This window comes from Rhinatrema bivittatum, chromosome 9, assembly GCF_901001135.1.
Source record: "Rhinatrema bivittatum chromosome 9, aRhiBiv1.1, whole genome shotgun sequence".
In the NCBI taxonomy this organism is placed as follows: Eukaryota; Metazoa; Chordata; class Amphibia; order Gymnophiona; family Rhinatrematidae; genus Rhinatrema; species Rhinatrema bivittatum.
This window is the reverse complement of record NC_042623.1, coordinates 255088725-255102585: the sequence shown is the minus strand read 5'-3', so window position 1 is coordinate 255102585 and position 13861 is coordinate 255088725. Positions and strand designations below refer to the sequence as shown.

At 42.4% G+C, this 13861-nt stretch overlaps 1 protein-coding gene across 1 annotated transcript in view; it reads left to right on the top strand.

Moving 5' to 3' along the window:
* Positions 1 to 13861, top strand: part of LOC115099640 (multiple epidermal growth factor-like domains protein 6) — a 472995-nt gene that overhangs the window by 380040 nt on the left and 79094 nt on the right. The window contains 4 exon segments of the mRNA XM_029617371.1: positions 143 to 271; positions 409 to 537; positions 4196 to 4330; positions 6050 to 6184. Coding sequence (XP_029473231.1) covers positions 143 to 271; positions 409 to 537; positions 4196 to 4330; positions 6050 to 6184 — 528 coding nt within the window.

Here is a 13861-nt window from a genome sequence, read left to right as displayed (position 1 = left end):
GCACTCTTCCAGTCGCGCACAACCATAACTGTCCGTTGTTTTCTGAAGGAGTGCCTTTAACAGTTTGCCCGGCCCTCTGGACGAGTATAAAAGAAAACGATTGCTTGTGTTTACCATTGTCTTTTTCTCATGTCTGTTGCAGCCTGCTCTCCGGGCACCTTTGGGAAGAACTGCAGCAGCCTGTGCAAATGTCAGAATGGAGGCACTTGTGATCCTGTCACTGGGCTATGTCGCTGCCCACCAGGAATTCATGGGACGTTTTGTGAGGATGGTATGCACTCTTTAACCAAATTACAACAGCCACAAGAGAATCTCAGTTGAGTCTTTTTTTTTCTGTGTGTGTGTGTGGGGGGGGTGGTAGAGGTGTCCGGGGTCATAGACTGATATGTTTCTTTACACATCCTATAGGCTGTCCAAAAGGATATTTCGGGAAAACCTGTTATAAGAGAAGTAACTGCGCGAACAATGGCTACTGCCACAGGTTGTACGGAGCCTGCTTTTGTGACCCGGGGCTGTATGGGCGCTTCTGCCACCTAAGTAAGTCACAAGGAGCTTTGCTAAACTCCCATTAATTTCTGTAGGGTAATCTTTTGGAGTATTGTTAGTTTGAGTCATACATTGTTTTTGAACTATCAAGGTTACATTCCTCCTATCATCTTTTCCAACCCCTTTTGGCAATTAAAATAAATATGAGTTGTGTTTCTTGAATTCTTATTTTGTTAAGACAATAGATTAAACCATAGCAAAACAAAGTAATAATGTTACATTCAATAATTCCGACCCCCCTTCCCCTTAGGGATGTGCAGCAGGGGATGGATTCGTCCCATTTGGTATTTGTATTCGTGGGGAGCCAAATCTATTGCATCCATTGTCAGGGGACCCGGATCCGTTCATTAGTTTCCCAAAATAAACCTCATCCCAACCCTTTACATTTAATTAACTACAACCCCCCACCCTCCTGTCCCCCCCCAAAGACTTACCAAAAGTCCCTGGTGGTCCAGCGGGAGTCCTGGCGCGATCGCCTGCATTCGGGCTGTTGGCTGCCGGTATTCAAAATGGCGCCGATAGCCTTTCCCCTCACTATGTCACAGGGGCTACCGGTGCCATTGAGCGGCCTCTGTCACATGGTAGGAGCACAAGATGGCGCCGGCCGTCGCGGCTGGCGCGTCATCGGGGGTGTTCCAGGGGTGGGACCGCGGCCATGGGTTCCGGCCCAGGGGTGTTCCGGGGGCATGGCCGCGGCCTCCAGACCAGCCCCCGGCCCGGAACATGGCACGCCGGCCCAGCGCACGCAGGTTACGCCCCAAGGCAGGCGTAACTTTTGAAATGAAGGTTAGGGGGGAATTAGTTAGGGCCGGGGGGCGGGTTAGTTAGGGGAAGGAAAGGGAAGGTGGGGGGCACCGGAAAAAAAGTTCATTCCGAGGCCGCTCCAATTTCGGAGCGGCCTCAGAGGGAACGGAGGCAGGCTGCGTGGCTCGGCGCGCACAGGCTGCCGATTTTGCGTACTTTTGTTTGCGCTGGTTGCGCGAACAAAAGTACTTGTGCACGTACTTTTTAAAAATCTGCCCCTATATGAGCAAGGGAAGCGAGTGGGTGTCTTAGCGGGAATTCTGCATCTATATTCCTGTGCAAGTATCATGAGAAATGTTGAAGTTCATTATAAGGTTGTTTTTGTTACCTAAATCAACCCTTTGAAAACAAATGTTGAAACTGTAATTTAAGCGCATTCTTCACACTAAGTGCTTAGGAGGGGCTGGACCATTTCTTCCACTGATGTCAGAGGAATGGATTTTTGGGATGGGGGATCATGGTAGGATGACATCCCCCCGGACCCCACCTAACTCCTGCTGATGAGAAAAGTTCAGAGTGGGATTTTGAACCGTATTATGTGATTGTGATTTATTTTTTGTTTGACAGATCTTGAGGAAATATGATCAAAATGTTGCATAAATGTAATGCTGTGATGGGAGGACATCTGTTGGCTAGAACAGTGTATTGCATGATAGCAGTCCCACTGCTCACTCACAGGCCGATACAGTAAAGTCCGCGGGAGAGCGGGCGAACGCCTGCTCTCCGGTGCGCTCGATTCAGTATTTAAATTAGGACCGGCGGTAAAAACGGGCAAAAGGAGCGGCGGCTGTCAGCGGGTTTGACAGCCGACACTCAAATTTGCCGGCGTAGGTTCTCGAGCCCGCTGACAGCCACGGGCTTGGAAACCGGACGCCGGCAAAATTGAGCGTCCGGTTTTCGGCCCAACAGCCGCAGGCCGAATTCAAATTTTTATTTATTTTTTTTTAATTTTTTTACTCTTCGGGACCTCTGACTTAATATTGCCATGATATTAAGTCGGAGGGTGCACAGAAAAGCAGTTTTTACTGCTTTTCTGTGCACTTTCCCGGTGCAGGAAGAAATTAGCGCCTACCTTTGGGTGTTATCGCTGTCGACTTTCGCACCCAATAGCGCCATCGTGAAAGGTGATGCTATTGGGCACACTACTGGCAGCGATAAGGGGTCTTACCTTATTGCAGCCAGCGAAGTTTCCGCAGCGTCCGCCCCCAACTCCTCCTCTTCCGGTGCCGAAGCCGCCGTTGGAGCAGACGGCGGCTTCGGCACCGGAAGTTTTCGGCACGTCGGAGCAGACGCTGCGAAAACTTCGCTGGCAGTGTTAAGGTAAGCCATATCATCGCTGCCAGTAGTGTGCCCAATAGCGCCACCTTTCACGGTGGCGCTATTGGGTGCGAAAGCCGGCAACGATAACACCGCGGTGGTGCAATCGCTGCTGGCTTTCGCAGGCCTGCCCCCCGCCCCCGTTACTGCCGAATTCAGAGAGCTGTGCTATGTTAGAAAATCCTGGCCTTAGTGAGGTCTCAATTATGACCTATGCAATGGCATAATAAATTCCTATTTTATACTAATTATACCATTCCTTAAGCACCCTTGCATCCCTCTACCTCTGGCCACCACTTTGTTGCAATCACTCTTTTTTTCTGTACCCTGAAATCACTCTGCGATCTATTCAGGGACAACATGGACAATAATATTATATGCTACTCCATCCATTCGTGCAGGCTAATTGGAACTTCCTAACATTTGTTTCTATGTCATTATGAGTATTATGTAAAGAATAAACTGGCAAACTTTTTTTTGCCCAGTAGTTCCTCCTTTCTCTTTCAGCTCAATTGGAACCAGTACTGGGATTCTGGTGCTGTGTTTCTTCATTTACAACCACATTCCCACTGGTCCTAGTCTGGTCATTGCTGCAATGGTCCTGAGCTGGGGACCAGGCAACAAGGGTGCTGCTCTAAATCCAGCCACTGGATGCCATCCATAACAGTGACCATGACTCCCTTCCCCAGGGGCTGTGGATGCTACCTCTCCAGCATCCTCAGCCCCACCTGACCTGGGGTACGGAGATCCGACTCGGGGGTCGAACCCGGCATCTCCTGCAGGGAGGTGCACAGGGACTGCTACTGAGCCATCAGGCCTGCCCAAACTGACAGTTTTACATGCAGTGCTTATATCGAAAACCATGATCACAAGGTGAAACTAGCAAAGACCCAAAGAGAGAATCACCTCAAATGCACAATGTGTATGCCATGAGATGCCTAATAAATATTAGCATGTAAATTGAAATGCTCCTAGAAGGCTACCGATAATTTTATTTTGTCACAGTTAGCCACCTTATCATCATCACCCCTTTTACTGGTATTGTCCATAAAATGTCTAAATTCAATGTTTTTGAAACTTTTATATGGAATTAAAATCTTTTTTTTTTTTTTTATCTGATGCAGAGTCCATCGAAAATGGCTTTGTCTCAAATACCACCCGGATTTCATAACATTAACGGCTGTCAAATGTGCCAAAACAATTTTAGCAGTATCTTTATATGAACATTTCCGTTTACATGCTAATAGTTATTAGTAATTTTAAATGTAAAACATTGGGATTCAATATAGATATAGTTTATGTTAATTTCTCTAGTCAGATAAATCTAATGTATTTTGAACTTAATCTCTTTATTCTAGTCCATCGAAAATATAGTTTCCAGTTTTCTAAAAATGTTGCATTTTATGGGTTAGCACAAAAAGCCTTTCAATTTCCTGTCCTCCACCTCACTGAAGTACTAACTTTATAGGATGATGGTCTTTAAAAACTTCTTTTGTTAAATTGTTGGCAATTATTCTTATTATTGCAGCTTGTCCAAAATGGACCTTTGGGCCTGGGTGTTCTGAAGAATGCCACTGTGCAAAGGAGAGCACGCTGGAATGCAGTGCCAAAAATGGCACGTGTGTCTGTAAACCTGGTTACCAAGGAGACACGTGCCAGAAAGGTAGCATTTAATTTAAAGTTCATAACTTCTCTTTGTCTGTTCTTTCTTAACTCTAGTGTATACCCTAGAATTGTGAGACACCCCCAAAAAAGGAAATATCTTCTGTACCGTGCCTTGAGCTCAGTTTGGAAAGGCGAAAAATCGAATCCAAAATCCAAATCCAAATAATAAGTGCTCTGAAGAAGGCGTTTAATAGAACAAGTAGATGTTTAATTGGTTCTCATTAGTTTAGTGATATGTAGGAAGGGGCTCCCAGGGGCTCTGTGGAACACATTTTTAAATGATTTTATGAAAACAGAGTACCTTGTCAAGTGGAGCCAGAGCAGAGAAGAGGCCCTAGGTCAGAAACTGGTGACGCTCGACTTAATTTGGTAACATTACAAAAATGTTATGGCTCTAAACTGGTTAATAAACATATAAATCCCATCGGCATTTAAATATAGAGGAAATAATTCCAATAATAATTTGTAGTCAAATGCAATACATATAAAATTCATAGGCACTGAGGCCTGGGCATGCGCGTGGATCCTAGGAGTGGTTAACGGTTTCCAGCAGAATGCTGAGCCATAGTAGACACTAACGACAATAAACTTTTTCTGGAAGTTATGGACTGTAACGCTGACTGATCCAGATCATGAGCTTCACACGCAATTTATTTGTACTGTTAATTTGTTTTTGTTTTTTTGCAAGAATGTATTTTTTTTGCCCAGCATGTTTATTTGTATGGTTGTAGGTTCATTTTGTAGGAAGACGGTTTAATGAGTTCAGTAATGTAGTAACATCTGGAGCGTGGGGCGGTTTGCATGTTTTGTTTCTGCTATTCCCTTGATGAGGGCATAGTGTGAAATGTGTCAACACATTGCCTAGCGACACTTTGGGTCAATGCACTAGCCCACGAATGGGTTCGTGGGAATGTGCCAGCACAATGAGCATTTTTTCTTGCAGTATCAACCCACTTAAATATTAATAAAATGGCATCATGGAGGGTTTTTTTTTTTCTTTTGCAAGCAAAATCGCAAAATTTATCGCAAAAGAATCTTAACTACGTCTTCCTCATTGTAGTTAAGTTTCATGGCAAATTGCTGCTTTGTGCAAATTCCAGTGCATAATTTTCTATGGCAAAATCGCTGAGTTGATTTCCATGATTCTTCAGGTCATTAGTGATTTTGCATATTTTTTGCAAACTTCGCAAATGCAAAATCACATGAAACAATGGCAAACAGAGCACTAAAAATGTGTATACAGGTGCTATTTACCATTTTTCTGCATGTAATCACTTGTGCGAAGCCGTTTGCACCTTAGTGCATCGGCCTCTGTGTCCTTTTCCGTTTGTGAAGAAAAAAATATATTCTGCATCCTGTTCCTGTCTCTGGTGATCATGGTGTGCAGTAAACTAGTCGTGTTCAAGCAAGCATGATCTGTGCCTCTTTTGTAACCAGTTCACAGCTCAGCTTACCTGCTGCATCTAAGGCATTTTGCATTAATAAGCTAAAGCTTTTTCATTCTACAGTATAATCTGTATGACATTGAACCAATTTAAAATACGGCAAAATTATATGCATGTTGTTTATATTTCTGCAACAAATACATTTTTATTTATTTAAGCAGTGAATTTAACATCTTAAAATCTTTTGCTTCAATGTATATTGTACACGGTGATTTACAATTCTATTTTCTGTCACATGCCAAGTATTTTTTTTTTTTAATGATGTTTTGCAGAGTGTTTACCGGGTGAATATGGTGCTGGCTGTAAGCTGAAGTGCCACTGTCCCAACGGAGCGTCTTGTGACCATGAAACAGGTGATTGCAGACATCAGTGCCCAGCAGGCTTCCATGGAGAGGAGTGCAGCTTACGTAAGTACCTGGAATTCACAGGCTAATAAGAGCTTAAACATAGGTGCGTAATTATAGAACAGAAACCGAGAAAACAAATCCTAGTGTTAGGGGGAAATATTTACAGCTCTGGATATAAAATGTGCGGGTAAATGAGGTTTGAACCCATGTTTGCTTAGGCATTGGGACATTAATTATAACACTAATGTTTTTATGTTTATATTCTCTGTTATTAAATGTTTCCATGTATGAAGTTGTTCACTGTACACCGGAGTGAAGGCTTCTTGCTATACTTCGGTATAAAAAAGAATCTAAATAAATAAATAAATAAATTTTATATACTATATATAACAATACAGATCCTCAAGATGGGGGACAGTTCCTTTTTTGGGGTTTCCATTCTGCTTTTGTGATCCAGTACAGTAATGGAGCTACAGTCAAATAGCAGTCTCAAAATATAATAACATTACAAATCACTTCAAAACTGTCAATGGTTATGAAATTGCAGAAAATTGGGTATATTGGGCAACTTATTCAAAATGGGGAGTTCTTACTGATGCATCAGCTTAAAGTAAAACTAAGACCATAACTTTCAAACGGGTGCATATATATATATATATATGCATGTGTATTAGTGCGAGTCCAGAAATGTGGCACATTTATAACATACGCACACTTATGAGCGTACGTTATAAAATACCCTGGGTGGGCATATGTGTGTGTGTGTGTCCAATTTTGCAAGTGGGTGTGCACAGCCAGGTAAAGTCAGACATGAGTGGTGCAAGTGGGGGGAGTTTGTAACAGGCGCGCGCCCATGCCACGACCAGTTTCACCAGTTTGTCCAGGCTTCTCGGCGAGACCACATTCAGACACAGTCTGGATATTGAATAGTGCAGCCACACTACTGAAGATAGCCGGCTATGTTAAAGGTAGTTAGCTAACTTTAACTGGCTAACTTTAGGACAGCTCTGGCCTGACCAGTTAGCCGGCTAACTCTGAATAGCTAGCTAATTCAGCTCCTCCCAGTTACATCCCCCAGAAAACCCCTAACTTATCCGGCTGAATTTTAGCTGCCTAACTTATTAGCTGGCTAGAACTTATCTGGATATGTGCCCAAACATTCATTTAGCCAGCTAACTTCTCAGATAGCCAGCTAAATGTTTTTGAATGTAAACCTTGAAATGTCTTGGCATAGTGCCTACCTGGTGCTTTCTCCTTCCCTCCTAGTCTTCTCTACTTGCTCCTGGGTCTGTGCTTTTTTGTTGGCTGTCCTTCCTAGGTGTCCATTAAGGTGGACCAGGCTAGATAACAGGAGCTAATCCTTTAAGGTATTCTGAGAGTCTTCCCTAAATACCCCTTCTCATTCCCTCCCCCTTAGATCAGCCATCTTCAGCTGAGCACCTGCTTCTACCAGGGATACCTCCCAAGACAGGAAATCAACATTCTTGATCTCCCTTCCTGTCCTGTGTTGAAGCTTATATGTGAAGGGATGGAGGACTAAAAACCATTTATTAAATAATAGGTACACCTGTTCATCTATTTTAAATTAATAGGAGATTAGCTACTATATATTTTTGTGGGACCTCTCCTCACAGGGTCATGGTATTTTTACCAGACTCTTAATTGTGGTCTCTGGTCCATTTTACTTTGTATTTTTTTGGATATTTTTATCAATTATATCACCACTCTTTCACCATTAAAAACTGTTATCAAACTTTTGCTGAATTTTTATCAAAAAGCTGATGAAACCTTCAAACCACAGTCTGATATGAAAAATGTCACTTTAACTTAGTTTCAGAAGACGCTGTATTCTGCAAAAGTACTTATCTGCTTAACAGGTGTACCTATTATTTAATATTTTGTTTACAAGCGGGGTACCCGGAATACATAAAGTGTTACAGAGCCTATATTGATTGGGACTAAAAACCATGACATTACCTAGCCATTTGACTTTTTATTTCTGGATAACCAGACTAGAGGTTGGTGTCGATTACTAAGGCGAATTTTCATTACATTAAATAGTATCCGAACACCGCTGATCCCCATTTTACCACCAGTGCCCCTTTCTTAATTATGTAGTAGCGTTTCTCCCAAGGTAGCAGCTCCCTGCAGCTAAAGGCAACCAGATATTCATGTCCTTCTTTTTTTGACCCAATACTGCTCCTGAGGTGTTTGTCTGTGCAATAGGGATGTGAATCGTTTTTTGACAATTTTAAAAAATCGTCAGATATTTTTTAAATCGTCAAAAATCGTCAGAGTCGCGATACAATAGAAATTCCCCCGATTTATCGTAAAAAATCGTAAATCAGGGGAGAGGGGAGGGCGGAAAAACCGGCACACCAAAACAACCCTAAAACCCACCCCGACCCTTTAAAACAAATCCCCCACCCTCCCGAACCCCCCCAAAATGTTTTAAATTACCTGGTGGTCCAGTAGGGGGGGTCCCGGCGCTATCTCCCGCTCTCGGGCCATCGGCGCCATTTTGGCTGCCACTAATATAAATGGCGCTAATGGCCTGATAAAAAAAAAACCCACCCGACCCTTTTAAATGACCCCCTTGACCCCCCCCCCAAACCTTTTAAAATTACCTAGTGGTCCAGCGGGGGCGCGATCTCCCGCTTTCGGGCCATCGGCTGCGTTAATAAAAATGGCGCCGATGGCCCTTTGCCCTTACCCTGTGACAGGGCAAAGGTAGCGCCGGCGCCATTTTGAATACTGGCAATACGGCTTGAGTGCAGGAGATCGCTCCCGGACCCCCGCTGGACCCCCAGGGACTTTTGGCCAGCTTGGGGGAGCCTCCTGACCCCCACAAGTCCAGCCAAAAGTCCAGCGGGGGTCCGGGAGCGACCTCCTGCACTCGGGCCGTATTGCCAGTATTCAAAATGGCGCCGGCGCTACCTTTGCCCTCACTATGTCACAGGGGCCGTCAGCCCAAGAGCTGAGCCGAAGGGGCAGTCCAGGGGGAGGTGCAGTCCAAGGGGCGGGGTAGGGCGGAGCTGTAGGCGGCTGGTACAGCTCAGGAGCTGGCGTAAATTCTAAAACAAAGAAAAAAAAAAGGTCAGGCCTTCTAAGGGGTTGGGGAGGAGAGGGGAAGAGGGAGGAAAGGTAGATAGGGGGGGTAAGAAAGTTTCCTCCCAGTCTGCTCCTTAATTGGAGCGAACTGGGGGAGGCCCGATCTCGTCGCCACACGTAAATTGCATTCTTCAAACCCCCTTGCGTGCGCCGCCCCGGATATTATAACATGGTTGCACTGGCGCATCCATGTACACGCGCCGGCTAGCGTATATTTTTTAAATCTACCCCATATGCGTATATTCGGTGCTTTCGCCGTACCATTGAATATACATTGTAACTTAGCCAGATAACTTCTAACCAGCTAACCCCTATATTTATAGCAGAATGATGAGTCGCTAAAAAAAAAAGGGGGGAGGGCGATAGTGAGCAGCTAGCCACATCGTGGCAGTGTGGTTTTGCCCGCTGCAGTGCAGCCGCACCACAAACTATCACCCCCATAGTGCTACGGGAAAAGTTGTAGTTATTTCCCGGCGATAATGTGAAAAACATTATCGCCCGCAGCGCTGCGATAGATAACTCCACCCAAATCCCGCCCCCACTCCTCCCCTCCACCTAATTTTAATAATACTGCTGCGATGCGGTCGGTATTGCAGAATAAAGAATGACCCTGCAAGTTACTTACAAGGCCAGCTTTGAATATCTACCCCCTTATGTAGAATAAATTATCAATTAAAGGCTAGGGATTGTGAACTATTCAATTTTGTTTGAACTAGGTAGGTTTCTGATTTCCCAGATATCCACTGGAAGAATTCTTTCAAAAATATTCCCACTAGTGCACACTTTTAGCAAAACATTGTGCCTTTTTAGCAAATAGGGCACATATCAGCAAATAGCATGCACTATTTCTCAAAAGTGAAATAAAAAAATCCCAAAAATGAACAAAAACCTCTGAAAAATGAAATTAAGATGAAAAAAATTAGGAGGTAATTTTCAAAAGGATTTATGTACATAAAGCTGCATTTTGTGCTTGTAAATGGGCTTTTGAATTAATTGCTTCTTTTCTGAGTGTAACTCCTTTGAAATTTCACTAAATTTTCAAAGGGTACAGTAATTGGACTTTATGGGTTTTTGAAAATTGCTATGATATATGTTATTTTTATGCATGTAACTCCTTTGAAAATTACCTCCTATGAATGCATATCCCTTTTGGTCATCAGAGCTGTCAATTAACATGATTGAATTTTCAAGACAAGTTACAATAGGTATGTCCCTGCCCCAGAAATTATACAATCTAAAACGATAACTTTCAAAAATCTCCACACGGCCTCATATACACACGTATATGGGGCACATGAAGGTCTACTACAATATTTTGTAATCCGCACATATCTGGTCCACACAGATTATAAAATATTCATATATTTGCTCCCCAATATATGCACATATGTTTCATTGCATGCAAATATTTGCAATGCTTTGAAAGCGCATTCTTTCTCTACTCATTTTGTAAATATATGTGTATATTTATTTTACGAGCAAACACAATATAACTTGTATGCTTAAAACCCTGTTTTGCACATGGAAATATGCGCGTATACTTGAAATCACCAATTTGCTGATACCTCCCCCGAGACCCTCCTACTACTTTACCTAGAATTTATTTATTTATTTATTTATTTATTTAATTTTTATATACCGGAATTCCTGTATACAATACAAATCAGTCCGGTTTACAATAAACGAAAAGATTGCCCCAGTCTGGGAGGTCAGACCGGGGTTGTTTACATCGAACAATGAACATCGAACAATGAACATCGAACAATGAACATTGAACATTGAAAAATAACATTGAAAAATAACAATTAACAATTAAACATTGAATGTTTTCGTGACCTAAATTAAATTAAAATAATTAAAAAGTTAAATATTGCATATATATATGTTGAATATTGTTAACTGTATAAAACAATAAATTTAAGGTTCAATCAGGATAAGGTGCTTAGTTGGATTCTGTAAATTGGAACGCTTGTCTGAAGAGCCAGGTTTTTAACTTTTTTTTGAACTCTGGCAGACTGGGTTCGAGGCGTAGGTCTGGGGGGAGAGCGTTCCAATGGTGTGGTCCTGCGGTTGAGAGTGCTCTTTTTCTTAGTAAAGATGTTGCTGGTGGGGCGAACAGTGTGCCTCTGTAGGCGCTTCTGATGGGTCTGGAGGATAGGTGTGGACGAAGTTGCGTTTGGAGAGATATAGGGGCGATGTTGTTTATTGATTTGTGAATAATGGTAAGGGTTTTAAAAAGGATTCTCTGTTTGATGGGTAGCCAGTGGAGGTTGCTCAGGATAGGGGAGATATGTTCTTTTTTATTGGTGTTTGTTAGGATTCTGGCGGCGGCGTTCTGTACCATCTGAAGGGGTTTGATACTGTTAGCGGGGAGGCCAAGCAGGATTGCGTTGCAGTAGTCGAGTTTTGAAAAAATAATGGATTGTAGGACAAGGCGAAAATCATTAAAGTGAAGGAGAGGTTTTAACTTTTTGAGGACTTGTAATTTATAGAAACAGTCTTTGGTGGTGGTATTTATAAATTTTTTCAAGTTAAGTTGATTGTCAAGCCATGCTCCTAGATCTCTGACGTCTGAAGAGAGATCAATATTTGATGAGGTGGATTGATAAAGGTAAGGTGAGTTGATGTGTGGGTCGTGTGAGATAAGTAGCATCTCTGTTTTGCTGGAGTTTAAAATCAAGTTAAGGTTGGAGAGTAGTTGTTTAATTGGTTGTAAACAGTCCTCCCAGAAGGATAAAGTTTTTTGAATAGATTCTGAGATGGGTAAGAGGATCTGGATGTCGTCTGCGTAGAGGTAGTGGGTAAGCTTGAGTTTTGATAGCAGATGGCAGAGGGGGAGGAGGTAAATGTTGAACAGGGTGGGAGATAGAGATGAACCTTGTGGAACGCCTTGGTCTGATAGGATGGGTTCAGATTCCTTGTTGTTTGTTCTGACTTTGTAGAACCTGTTTGATAAGAATGATTTAAACCAACTGAGAGCCGTGCCTTTAATTCCTATGTTTGATAGTTGGTCTAAGAGTTGTGAGTGATTTACCGTGTCGAATGCTGCGGATAAATCTAGGAGAACCAGTAGGTATGATTGTTTTTTTTCCAGATTCAGAAGTAAGGTATCCGAGAGAGAAAGCAGAAGGGACTCTGTGCTTAATGATTTCCGAAAACCGTATTGTGCGGGAGAGAGAATGTTGTGTTCCTCGAGGTATTCGGAAAGTTGTTTGTTGACAGCTTTTTCCATCAGTTTGGAAATCAATGGTAAGTTTCTTGTATGGTAAGATGGTAAGAATCTTCTCTAGTTCACCCAGACCACCCACCCAAAAATAGCAGACAACAGACACCTGATGTCAATTGTGCTAGTTAATTAGCAGGTGTAAAATTGTTTTGTAATGTATTCATGTAAATCCCTTATAACAGTGAACTCAATCTTTTTTCCATCATGGCACACCTGACAGATGATGCTCATGTGTGTGACACATTGCACACTACATTTAACAGCTATACTAAAAAAAAAATCCTAGATATTATTTTATTGTTGAAAATGATGCAGGAGAAAGATAACATATTCTTTAATTTCACTAACTGCTTATAAAATATCATTATTAAATGTTATTTTTTTCACAAAAATGTTAACCTTTGCTTACTGCATCAGTAAGAAACCTTTGACTGATATGCATATGCAACACAGTTTTTTGATACAGACAAACTCTCATGCATTTCACTGTCAATCTCAGAAAGTTCTGACCTCTTCTGGAGTTTATACAGAGCGTAATTAGGTAATTTCTCCTTTCAACCCACCATTCAAAAAATATATATAAATTCTGATTTCCTCTCAGTAATCGTACTTCAAAATGCCTTCCCTGCTAGCCACTTTGTGAAATAACATGAAAACCTGCTAAAAAGACATTTAGAAATTATACAGCATACCAGCCATATCATAAGAACACTAACACCTAGGACTTGAACAGCAACAACCTTACCTATGAAAAAGCAAGACTGCAAATACAGAACACAGTACACTTACTAATGGGAAAACAAAGACAGCCAGACTGCTCTAGCTTCCTACACAGAATCTGCATCCTAATTAGCAGAATCCCTCACCTCTGTCACACATGCAGAATGCAGACTGACTCATATCTAATACAGAATAAAAGACCATACATTATATACAAGCATACAGAGAAAAACTGAAATGCCAAGAGGTGAGGAGGAGGTGCAACGGGATGGTGGGGCAGGATACAGCATGCCTGCAACATTTCTGGCTTGGATTGGTGGAGGCAGTGATTGCCAGGGTTGAAGGAAAAGCAGCATCAGGAAGAGGTAATGAGGAATTTTAAGGACCATAAGAACATAAGAACATAAGAAAATAAGAAAATGCCATACTGGGTCAGACCAAGGGTCCATCAAGCCCAGCATCCTGTTTCCAACAGTGGCCAATCCAGGCCATAAGAACCTGGCAAGTACCCAAAAACTAAGTCTATTCCATGTAACCATTGCTAATGGCAGCAAGCACATGCGGCCGTTATAGAAAGCATAGGCTTGCTGTTATAATCTGGTATGGTTGTGGACCCTGGATCATAGTGAGAGCTGACTCCATCCACAGGGAGGAGCCCTGTGGGAACTCACTAGTATAGG